Raw genomic sequence first — 12,677 nt, 5'->3', positions numbered from 1 at the left:
TCTTTTCCTTTAGAGTGTTGGTCCCACTGAGCCTTGTCCACAAACTTGTAAACCTCTTCTAAGATTGGAGAGGGTAGAAGGGTTTTTCCAGTTCATGCAGAGTCTAGCTAATCTTGCTCTGGAGGGCATCTATAGTGAAATGGACCTGTCTTATCCTTTCACTTAAAATGTGATTTTGTGCTCTCTGTAGAATCAAGTCCGCTCTGTATCCCCTGACAGTGGATCCAAGGCGCAAGCTCTTAGGAACAACTCTGCTTTGTCTGCATCTTAGGTTGAAACGGAGATGGTTCCTATAATCCGCCAGTTTCCTTGATTCCCTTTCATACACCCGCACCAGTTGAAGGGCGTTCCTCCCAAAATGTACAGCAATATGTCTGTGAAGGTTCTCAGTCATCCAGGTCATCATAGTGAGACCAGTAGAGGGACAAAAGAACCTTTTGTCCATTTTTAGGGGGAAACTCCCACTGGCTTTAAATCTGGGACTCTCCACCAGTTGACCTTAGAACTGAAGAAGCTTCTCGGATGAAACGTCTTCAAGCAACTTAAGATAAGATAACCTTTATTAGTCCCACATGTTTTGTCACAGCAGGAAGTAGACAGTGCAAAAGTTATGAAGCAAAAATTATAATACAATAAGAATAAATACAGTACACAACTGTACAGAATAGAATAAAGTAAAATAAAATACTATATACAGGAAAAATAAAATAGAATAAAATATACAATAGGATAAAAATAGAATACAAATGTTATATACAACTGAGTAAAAATACAACGATGCCAGAAAGGAATATTGCACATTAGTGTTATTGCACACGTGTGGATGTGTTTGTTTGATCAGTTAAAGTCTTTGTTGTGGAGTCTGACAGCAGTGGGGAGGAAAGACCTGCGAAATCTCTCCGTCCCACACCGTGGGTGCTGCAGCCACAGAAGGAGCTGCTCAGTGCAGTGCTGAGTCTCCTGCATGGGGTGGGAGATGTTGTCCAACAGTGATAACAGCTTAGCCGCCGTTCTCCCTTCACTCACCATCTCCACTGGGTCCAGAGGGCAAGCTCCTTTGACTACGATGACCTGGATGACTGAGAATCTTCACAGACTGATATTACTATTACTAATGTGATATGATTAAAATTTGTGAACAATAAATAGGATAAAGAAATCTGCCACCACACAGGAACCATGGAATTGTGTTCCATTGTTATGCCGATGACTCGAGGATTCATTAAAAAGATAAATGGTTTCTCAGTAGACTCCCTGCTCAGGTGTCTTGATGAAATAAAGGCCTGGATGTCTTTGGGCTTTTTGCATTTTAATGAGCAGAAAACAGAAGTGACGGTTTTTGGTGGCTTTTCTTAGACCACAACTATGGATCTTGTTTCTTTGACACAGTTTGTTAAACCAATCATCACTAATCTGGGAGTTAAAATGGAAAACATACATCAGTGTAGGTGGAGATATTAATTCAATGTTTACTTTGATGAAACATCAAGAAAGACATGAAGTTACTGAAAAAAGTAACTTTGGACTTCACCGTTTAACAACAGTCCACACTGAACCACAGACAAGAACTGAAGTAAAATCAAAGAACACATATGAAACAAGCAAACGACATATCATTAAAATCAGGCTCTGTTATGTCATTCATTATGAAACAACAAAACATATTGTAGAATCAATAATCAAAGAAAAAAATCAAAGCATTAAAGGGATTTTTATTACAATATGCGATTGATTTAAGTGATATTAATATATATTAAAAATTAAGTTAATGCTGTAATATTTGTAATTTAAAGGTCACAGAGAGAATAGAATGACTTATATCTAAACATTCAATTTCATTCAAGTCATAAAAATCTTTTTTTACTGAAAGTAAACCAAACTGTCTCTAATGACCAAAACTAAAGACGTTTTCCTGTCACCTGTTTATTCATACATTTATGATAAATTGCCTTCTTCACTAATCAAACATAAATTTATGAAAATAATAATGATTATAAATGAACATATTGTTACTTAACAACTCATTATGATCACACAAAACTGTATTACAGCTTTCTGCCCCATTGTTTACTGTAATAATCAAATAACGATCCACTGTGATTTTTTTATTGACTGTTTTTACTGTTATAATTCAATTTTTCCCCTTTTCGGATCATTTTGTGACCTGGCTGCATCTGACGTCAGAGATTTGTGTTGAGATAATAAATTCTTCTCATCTGCTGTGATTGTTCATTGCATTGGTGACAGAAATAAATTACATAATTATGTAAAGAAGTGCTTGTATAATAACTTGTCTTTAGTGTTTTTGTAAGCTAACAAATGGAGTTCTGTAACATACCCTCATATTGTTAGGTTGTTTTTATGTATTTATTGGAAAAGAAAGTTTAAATGGGAAGAACAGACCATTACTTCCACTCATCCCTGTATTAAGCTTTAGAAAACAATGAATCTCCAGTCAAGTGTTTTCTATGTGCTGCAAAATATGGGGAAGTATACAGAACTTTTAAGAAGTACTGATTTCTTTTTGTTTTGTTTTTAATGACATAAAATGAAGCATCTGAGACTGTTCATTTCTTATCACATAACGCTGCAGGCTGATGTGTCATTGATCTCTTCTGATAAGATTTCTTGCATAAGCGTAACTAATTCTTTTTCATGTGTTTCCTGGAGTTCCTCTTTTTTATCCTCATCCTTCACTTTCTTCATTTCATTTTCCTGTTTTTCCAGTAATCTCTTGATCTTGTAATAACTGGAATTCCTTTTGATGACATGTTTCAGTAACTCATTCATTTCCTTCTGATATTCTTTCTTCTGATAAGCTAATTCCTCCACAAGTTTCTTTTGGGATTCATTGGCATTTTCAGCTGCCTTTCTGGCGTCCTCTTCATGCTTTTTCTTCATCTCCTCCAGGGATTTCTTATGTTTCTCCTCCAGTTCTTTCTTCTCTTTTTCCTCCTGTTCTCTTCTGAGTTGATCCTCCTTAAGTTTATTTTCATATATTTGCTTTTCTTGTTTGTACTTTTCTTCAAGCTCTTTGATTTTTTGCTCTTCCTCTCGTCTCTTCTCTTCTTCTTGTCGTTGTTTCTCCCACCACTCTTTCTGTTCTTTCTCCCACTCTTCTTGTTGTTTTCTCAGCTGTTCTCTGCTTTCTTCCAGCTTTCTGTCCACATTTTTCTTTTCCTCTTTTTCTGACTGAATTTGTTTATCCACAATTTCAATCTGTTTGTTAAAATTCTCTCGATGTTTTTCTACTTCCTTTTTCTTATTGATTTCTTGTTCATTTCTAATTTGTTCTTCTTTTCTTCTCCTCTCTTGTTCGAACCTAATTTTCGCCTCCATTTCCTGGAGTTCTTTGGCTTTTTCTTGTCTCTCCTGTTCCATTTGTTTTCTCTCTTTTTCCATGGTTTCTTTAATGGCTTCCATTTCTTCATTGTATTTTCTCTGAATCTCTTCTTCCTTCTTCTTTAGGATGCTCTCCATTTTCATCTGTATCGCAGTTTCAGCCTCTTGCAGCATCTGATTGGTGAAGTAGATGCCTCCATTGTCCTTCACCATGGTGTCAATCTTTGCTATCAATTCAGTGACCTGTTTTTGGTTTTGTTTCTCAGAGTTATTGAACACATGGTATCTTCTTCCACAGTCAGAGATCAGCTTCTGAAAGGAACTGTGACATTTGTTCTTGATGTAATCATCAATAGACTCTCCCTGACGCTCCAGATCGTCTCCTCTGGTTAAAAGAACAATGGTGAACTTTTCTGAATCTTTCCCAAAGAATTGCTTGATGAGCTTCAGTGTCTCTTTCTCCTCTTCTGTGAACCTGCCAACCTGTATCACCAGCAGGAAGACATGTGGTCCTGGAGCCAGGAGGCTGATGCATTTCACCATCTCCTCTTGAATGTCTTCATTGGACAAACTTGTGTCAAACAGACCAGGAGTGTCGACCACAACAACAGGACGACCGTCCACCTCACCGTGTACTTTCTGACATTTTTGTGTAACTGATATTTGACTTGATGCAGCTTTAAACTCATCTGTTCCTAAAATGGTGTTTCCTGTAGAGCTCTTTCCACAGCCAGTCTTCCCAATCAGCACAATCCTGAGACAGTCTGAGTCCTGTTCTCCACCTTCACCACCTAAAACATGAACATAAAGTTTTATATTTATTATTTTAGGTTGTTATGTCAAGACTGTAGGACATCAGACTGAGAAAAATATTTGTGCTTACCAGTGATCATGTTCATCTTCAATTTCCTAGCTTCATCTTGATGGATCTTAATGATTTGCTCTTGTTGTAAGACTTTCTCCATTTGTGCATGTAGAAAGATTATAGCTGTATAACAGTGTGGTTTGCCCATGCTCTTTTCAGACAGGCTCATTTTATCCACAGTCTGAAGCATGGTCTCTAAACTATCCCTCTGCTGTTTAGCCTTGATATTGAGAACCACATGTCTCTGTCTGAAGGTCTGAAGGAGCTTCTGGATGTCCTGGTTTTCCTTGAAAAAGTTACCAACAGCTGGATCTGTAGGATCTGAGTCCACAGTGAACAGAATCATGGTGAAGTCATTGACTCGAGAGCTGAATGTTTCCTGGATGATCTCCAACTCTCTCTTGTCTTCATCAGTGAGGGGAGCCACAGGTAGGACCAGGATGAAGGCATGGATTGCCTGACAGAGGGAGATACACTTGAATGATTCCTCCATCACTGCCTCCTGAGGTTTTCCATACAAGGCAGGCAGCTCCACCAGGGAAACCCAACGTCCACACACCTCTCCCTGATGTTTAACACACTCTGATGAGTTGGAGACTGAATGAAGCTCAGTCTGACCTAAAATGGCCTTGGCTGCTGACGTCTTCACTGCTCCTCTCCTCCCACACAGAACCAGGTTCAGACTGGACTTCACTGTCTTGGGTTTAGCCTCTTCTTTTAACATGAGATATTTTCCCCAGTTTTTACTCACTATTTGATTTATTCTATCCATCAACTCTAAGTAAGATATGGAAATGTCTTTTTTGTCAAAACTGATATATCTCTGCCTGTGATCACAGTGTTTGATGAGTCTTTCCACTGAATTACTCTTTCTCTCATTATGTGTCAGGATGACCATGGAGTGCTTAAATGCATCTTGACCAAACACACTGAGGACCAAGTTCAGAGTTTTTCTGTCCTCTTCAGTGAAATCAGGTTTCACTAACAGCAGCAGAACGTTTGGTCCAGGAGGACAGAGACTCACACAGCTCTTCATCTCTTTAAACAGCGCTTCCACAGGCAGACTGAAGATGTCGGGAGTTTTGACTACTGTTAACGGTTTCCCGTTCCACTCTCCAGAGGCAGCGTGACATTGCTTTCCTCCAAGGACTTTAGACACAATGGATCTTTTCTTTCCAATGATGATGTTTTCCAGGGCTGATTTCTTGTCATCACTTTTTCCAAACAGCATTATTCTGAGTTCATGTGCTGAAAAAAATTATCATAATGACAACACACATATTTCCATCACCCTCCCATTCACCACATTTCATTACATCGTTTTCAATAACTAAATAGACCACAAAATGTTCTTTAAAATATTTCTTACTATACCTAACAACCGCTATCATATTTGAACATTATCTCACTGTCATCTGATCCACCCATCTCTCACCATGTTGTCGCAGTGTGTGTGTGTGTGTGTGTGTGTGTGTGTGTGAGAAACTATGGACTGTATTTACTAAATGCAGTCCCCAGTTACAGTTAGGTGTGGGTAGTTTTCAAAATACAGGCACAGTCAGTTCAATGTGACACACCCCATTTGTCGACAGTTGTGCAATTTGGTGTAAGGCTGCAAACTCTTTTTTGCTTTTTTCCTTTTTTCCCCCTTTTACACTGAGCTGTCTCTACAACACGATGGACTGGTACAGCATCCATATCACTTCAGCTGCAGCACCAATCTGTCTCTCGATATCCCGCTTCCTTCTCCTGTCACTCGTGAAAAAGACTTAAAGATACGTAAAATCCACCACCTGGGACAGGATCTCATCCATGACCCAGAGTGGGCACTCCATCCTTTTCCGACTGAGGAACATGGTGGAAAATGTTGATTCTCATCCCCACTGCTCACACTAGGCCACGGCCTGTTACAGGCAAACTGGAGGCCATTTCCCACTAGGAGTCTGACTTGTTGCCTCCGACGCTCCACATGCCACAGCTGTGAGTTGAAGATCTCATGGACTGGAGCCTTTGCCAGGCATTCGCAGCGCACCTTCACTGTCGTTTTAGGTGTGCTTGGTCTGTCCGTGTGATTCGACTCACCACCAGGTTGTGATCAGCTGATATCTCAGCCCAACTCTTTACCAAAGAGTCCAGAACATATGGCCACAGGTCCAGTGATACATTTACAAAATCCATCATCGACCCGTGACCTAGGGCATCCTGGTGCCATGTGCACTTATGGAAACACCTGTGTTCGAACATGGTACTCGTTATGGACAAAATGGGATTTGCACAGAAGTCCAAGAAATAAACAGAGTGTCACAGGGTTCTGTATTAGGTCCCCTTCTATTTATCATTTACATAAACAATCTTGGTCTAAATGTGCTAGATGCAAAATTGCACTTCTGCGCTGATGACACATTTATTTACAGCTGTGGTTCAACTCTTGTCCAAGACATTGACTTCTTGCAGAAAACCTTTTCTGCTGTCCAGCACTCATTACTTTAGCTTAAACTTGTTCTCAATTCAGACAAAACAAAGCTAATGTTGTTTTCTAAATCAAGGAAATGGACCCAAACAATTCCATCAGTAACCACTCTTCAGGGTAATATAATAGAGTTTGTTCACACGTATACATATATGGGTTTTCCTTTTAATACAAAGTTGTTGCTTCAACATTTTTACCTGTGCTGGATTATGGGGATATTCTATATATGAATGCTTCTGCTGCTCAATGTCTTCAAATGGTTGATACTGGTTGATCTGATGTTCATCACTAACCGTAAATTTCAGACTCACCACTGTGAGTTCTACTCTCAGGTAGGATGGCCTGCTTTGGCAAGTAGGAGGAACTCTCACTATGCAGTTTTATTTATATGGCAATACTGGGATTGCTGCCTTCTTATATATGTTCCCAGCTTGCAATGAAGCATGCTGGTCGTTATCCTCTTCATCCACAAGAAGGTTACTTGGTGCTTTCTATTCCATTTGCCAGAACTGAATTTGTCAAAAGAGCTTTCGTGCATTTAGCACCCTGTGCTTGGAACAACCTGCAGAACAACTGGAAAATGACTTAATTCATTTCATTAAGTGCTTTTAAATGTAAACTAAGAATCCATGAAACTGTTTCCATTAGACTGATTGTCATTTTAACAGAATTTAAGAATTTTTGTTTAATTTTATTTTTATTTTTAAAAAAGAAAGAAAGAAAGAAAAAAAACAAACACACCACTCGGATTTAGATCCGGGAGGCTGCTCTACCCAATCACGCCCCTCCAGGTCTCACTGTCGTTGCCCACATGACCATTGAAGTCTCCCAGTAGGACAACAGAGTCCCCAGGTGGAGCATCTTACCCAAGGACTCCAAGAAGGCTGGGTACTCGTCATTCAGTGCATATGTGCAGATGACAGTCAGGACCCATTCCCCGACCCGAAGGCGCAGGGAACAAACCCTCTTGTCCACGGGAAAAAACCCCAACATATAGGCAGCAAGCCGAGGGGATACTAGGATACCCACCTTGGCCTGCTACCTCCCACCAAGGGCATCTCCAGCTGGAGACAGAGTCCATCCATTCTCCAGGAGACTGGTTCCAGAGCCCAAGCTGTGTGTTGAGGCCAATTATATCTATTCGGTGCCTCTCAACCTCACACACTAACTCAGGCTCCTTCTCACCAGAGAGGAACATTCCATGTCCCAATTTCTTGTCCTGGAAGCAGGGGGTTAGTCCGCCAGGGCCTTGTTCCTGGCTGCTGCCCGACACACTGCACCAGACCCCTACAGTGCCTCTGCAATAAAAAATTTCCCTCATTTAGTTTCCTGTGTGAGGGGTTATGTATGTTACTCCTCCCTGTTCCCTAGCAGAGGGGGTCGTAACATAAGTAGGGGCTCGTCCGGGATCTCCTTTTCCCCCATCAGGAGAATTCCATTTGTGAGAGAGAGAACCTGTGCTCCCTGGCTATGATCACCTCTCCTCTGGAAGTTCAGAAGCATGGATTGGGGGCCCGGTTAAAGGTGCGACTGATACGGCTCCATTTGGAGGCCCAGGAGAAGGCCCAGGTCAGGCGAGCTCAGCTAGAGCTCGAGATCTGTTGCTTGGAGATAGAAGCAGATAAAGCAGTGAGGCTGCATAAGCTGGAGTCTCAGCCACAAGCCTCATCTGTCTCTGCTGATCTTCCAGGTTCTGCCCCCACTTTGCAGTGGCCTAGTGATATCTGGCCCCTTTTATTGCAATGTAAACTGACTGGCAAAGCCCAGAAGGTGGTGGCCACACTTCCTTTACAGGACAGTTTGAATTATTCCAGTGTAAAATCGGCTGTTTTTCAGGCCTATGAATTGGTCCCTGAAGCATACAGGCAGAAGTTTCGGCAACAGAGGAAACTTCCCTCCCAAACATATGTGAAGTTTACCAGGGAAAAGGGATCCTTTTTGACAAGTGGTGCTCTGCGTTAAAAACCAATGATTATTAATCACTGCGTGAATTGATGTCACTGGAAGACTTTAAAAAGTGCCTTCCAGAGAGTGTAGTTTTACACTTGAATGAGCAGAAAGTAAACACTTTAGCAACTGCAGCTGTTCTTGCCGATGAGTATGCGCTCACCCATAAGTCCTTTTTCACAGTTAATGAGAAGTCATGGCTCAGTGCTGTGCAGCAGGCAGGCATGGCTAAAACTTTAGGTTCAAAAGAGAGTCATGAATGTTCCTGTTGTTATAAACCGGGACATGTCATTGCAAACTGTTTGGACCTGAAGTACAAAGCATTAAATTCTCAGCAAACTAAAGGTATTGCCTTTGTGAAAGCAGCATCCCATCCTGAGGTGCGTGGTTGTGGTGGTGAGGTGCCGGGACCTTATTTTGAACCGTTCATCTTTGATGGTTTGGTCCCACTTACTGATAGAAACACTGACCTGAAACCAGTGTGCATATTTAGAGACACTGGAGGTTCTCAGACTAATTCTTTCTAGTGTTTTACTATCTCAGCAGACTGCATGTGTTTTTAACGTTGTACTGCGTGGAATAGAGATGGCTCCCAGACCAGTTCACCGGGTTTATATAAAATCAGAACTTGTTGCGGGATTTTTTCCCATCGCAGTATGCCCAACCTTGCTAACCTTGCGTGTTGTTGGGAAATGACGTTGCGGGTGGGTTAGTGCTTCCTAGTCTGGAGGTTCTAGATAATCCCCACAGTCACTATGCCCCAGACGTTTTGTTGACCGTGAAGCTGTACCCAGCTTGTGTGGTTACTCGTGCACAAGCCCATAAAGATGTTGATATTAAACTCTTTTTGTCTAAGTGCTTGTGAAATATTTTCAAAGTGTCAGCATAGTGTGTTATCTCAGTGAAGTTTGGCTGGACTCACCAGATTCTGAAAAGGCCATGATGTCACTCTGCTGAAAACACCATAGACTGGTTGACCTGTAGAAGAGAAAGTGTTTGATGCTATAAACACAACACTGACAAATACACACTCCAAAGCAAGGCGACTGTAGAAAGTTAATCCTTCTAACCAAACAGAATCTTTAACCTTAACTATGATGTCATTTTTATATGAACATCTTCAAGCAACTTAAAGAAGTCCAGACGCTTTTCTTTCCAAGCTCCTTAGACTACGATGACCTGGATGACTGAGAACCTTCACAGACATATGAACTCTTAATATTATGTTAATATTAATGATGATTATGCATAAATCACAAGCTTCTGCTTCTTCCGTACCTATCACTTAATTTAAATACTAATAACTGTGATTTGGTGTTTATTTTTCCAAACTCACAAAAAAAAAAATCACCTGTGCATTGCCCCTTAGTATTACTTTGTACAATTATTTCCTCTACATTACATTTAATTTGGAAGAATTTGCTTTCATTCTAGTTCACTCACCTGCTGATGTCTCCAATGTCTCCTTACACCAAGATTAACTTGACAGTGCAAAAGGTGTGAATTACAGTAGAGCTGTGCCTGGATTAATAAAAAAAGATAAAAGTGTTTTACATGGTGATATTTCTCCAAATGTAAAGTTTTAATACAAACTGTGAGTGCTACAAAGATCAAAGTGTTTATAGCTGTTTTTTATGTTTGAAACACATTTCCATTGCATATTTACCATATTTACCAATTGATGAACATATTTTACAAAACGTATTCAAAATTCAAACTATATTTAAGAAAAAATATATACAAATGTCACAACTGTGGCGGCAGATGTGTGGAGTTATGATAGAGGACCCAAAATGGAGGCACAGTTTATGATGCAAGTGAGCTTTATTTAAGGTGAGCAGGATACAGCAGGAGCAGAGAATGGCATACACAGAAACTAAGGGGAACCTAAACAGAGGAAACACAGGGAGACTCCAGGAGACGTCACAGACGGACCAGCGATGAGAACGAGATGACTGTACTACAAATACAAGAGCAGAAACATGAAGGAATGAGGAACAGGTGGCAACACAGCTGGAACTAATTGGGCAAGACCAGAGAAGGAAGCAAAACAGAATACATGAGACACAGACCTTCACAATAAAACAGGAGACTCAACACACACAGACTCAGAGACACGGGCTTTACACAGAGACCTGACTACACTGGAACACACAGGCAGGGAAGACAAGACGCAGAACAGAGGAAGCACAGAATAACATGAGGAGCAAAGGGATCAAAACTAGGACCTAGAAATACAGACAGCAATAACATGAGGGAAATAAATAATAAACAGTGCAACTCACTGGGTCACAGACCCAGGACCAGGACAATAAATACAAACAAAATAAAACCTGAAAACTATGCAGAAGTATATAATTTATGATTACACAGAAGGTTACCTTTTGTAACCAGTAGTGACTGAATGTCATGAAACATCTGGTTCTGGAGGTGGAATGACATGTTCTCTATAAAAATATGTAATCATATAAGAATTTTACAAAAATGCTTATATAAATTGCTAGAAGTAATCTGAAATGTCAGCTGAGATCAAACAAAAAAAAAAAAATCACCACTTATTCCGTCACATTGAGAGTTGTATTTATGTCAGTAGTTTCCCATGTTTTCTTTCGGTAAAGGCATTTAGGTATCTCGGTATTACTTACCTGCTGAAATCAGTTGTGTCCTCACACCAAGATGGCTAAAGTGAAAGTAAAAAAACTCCTGTCTGCCTGTGAAATATGTGGACTGGGTGTGGTTTGGAAAAAAATGTGTCAGGTAACACTAGCTTGTTTTTCAGTTGAGAAACATGGACTCAGACATCAAGATGTTAAATCCCACCATATCTGTGCTCTGATCATGTTTTTCCCCTAATGGTTAAAGTCCTCTTTGTAAAGAACGTGAAGAAGTCATCAAAAAATGTTTTGCAACAATCAATACACTGAAACAAAGAAATTAGTGAGTTTTGGGGAGTAAAAGCTACTGAGACGTGGTGTTTTGAATCAGTGGGCTTTGATCAGTAATGGTTCCATTGTTAATTCAATGGTGCTGGTTTCAGTTATTATGCAAATGTCCTTTTTATAAGGTTGAGGAAAGCTGCCGTCAGCTGAGACTGAAGAAGTCACTGAGTGACGAAACGTTTCTCCCACTGAAAACATCCAGATGAACAGAATCAACTCTTTGGGATTTACTTACCCAGATGTTTGAGCCTAAGCATCAAGACCTTACCCAAAGATTTTGGCATGAAGACTGAAGCAGTCTGGACTCAAAACACCAACATTTTGGTTGAGTAGGTGACTTGCTCTACTGCCTGAGCTACAGCCACCCCAAAAATATTACAGGGTTTAAAATCTACAAGAATTAAATATCTTGGAAAGAAGAAAGCACGAAACAAAAACAGCTGGGAGAAATTGTTGTTCTTTCATTTCCTCATTGTAACTCACTAGGCCAGAGTTTGTTTGTTGCCACAAATGTATCAGCCATATAAGGACACTAAACGTTTCTCAATCCTAAAAGCTCACACAGCGTCTACTATGCATGTTTAGTTCTGTAAATAGAGACCTGTCTGACCTGTTTTATCTGCTCACTTTGTGTCAGTAACAGATTCCATGAAGATGAGTCGTCCTGGTTGGTGCAGTTATCATGAAGTGTTTTTTGCATTTTCACTTCAGCCAAACACCCGTGTTGGAGTCAAATTGTTAAATGTTGTCATTGTGTTTCTTACATTTGTAAGTCTTAGTTCAAGCAGCAGGATCAAAGACATTCCTTTGTCTCTGACCACCTCTCCAGCCAGTTTGTTGGTGGGGGAGGCTGAAGTGTTTTATCAGGGACATCTATGTGAGGGTTCTGTTTGTTGCTTAGTAAACTTCCTTTTGTGGGCAGGAGGTCACACACATGCACCCTCAAACACAAACATACGCACTCACATACACATACACACACACACATTATTGCACATGCACACACACATACACACATAGTGCCTTGTCTTTTGTAACCAAAGGGCTTTGGAGTTGACGTCACAGTGTATTGTGGGATTGTGGCGCCATCTTAGAGGGCCACGAATCAAAACAA

At 40.4% G+C, this 12,677-nt stretch overlaps 1 protein-coding gene across 4 annotated transcripts; it reads right to left on the bottom strand.

Moving 5' to 3' along the window:
- Positions 1-1,445: 1,445 nt before the first annotated feature.
- On the bottom strand, positions 1,446-11,330 carry LOC100694918 (GTPase IMAP family member 8-like). Of its 4 annotated transcripts, none has more exons than XM_019365424.2 (6): positions 11,270-11,318; positions 11,006-11,071; positions 10,068-10,145; positions 9,547-9,602; positions 4,226-5,455; positions 1,446-4,133 (listed from the first exon to the last, which is right to left on the bottom strand). In XM_019365424.2, the coding sequence occupies exons 4-6, from the start codon at positions 9,563-9,565 to the stop codon at positions 2,578-2,580; spliced, it is 2,805 nt and encodes a 934-aa protein (XP_019220969.1). In that variant the 5' UTR covers positions 9,566-9,602; positions 10,068-10,145; positions 11,006-11,071; positions 11,270-11,318; the 3' UTR covers positions 1,446-2,577. The 4 variants fall into 4 exon arrangements, with proteins under 4 accessions (XP_019220969.1, XP_019220970.1, XP_019220971.1 ...); XM_019365425.2 differs by lacking the exon at positions 11,270-11,318 and adding an exon at positions 11,177-11,264; XM_019365426.2 differs by lacking the exon at positions 11,006-11,071 and having other exon boundaries at positions 4,226-7,975; positions 11,270-11,330.
- Positions 11,331-12,677: the final 1,347 nt, after the last annotated feature.

Source organism: Oreochromis niloticus, linkage group LG12 (genome assembly GCF_001858045.2).
Source record: "Oreochromis niloticus isolate F11D_XX linkage group LG12, O_niloticus_UMD_NMBU, whole genome shotgun sequence".
NCBI classification, from domain to species: Eukaryota; Metazoa; Chordata; class Actinopteri; order Cichliformes; family Cichlidae; genus Oreochromis; species Oreochromis niloticus.
The sequence above is the reverse complement of the archived record's forward strand: the minus strand, read 5'-3'. Positions and strand labels throughout refer to the sequence as shown.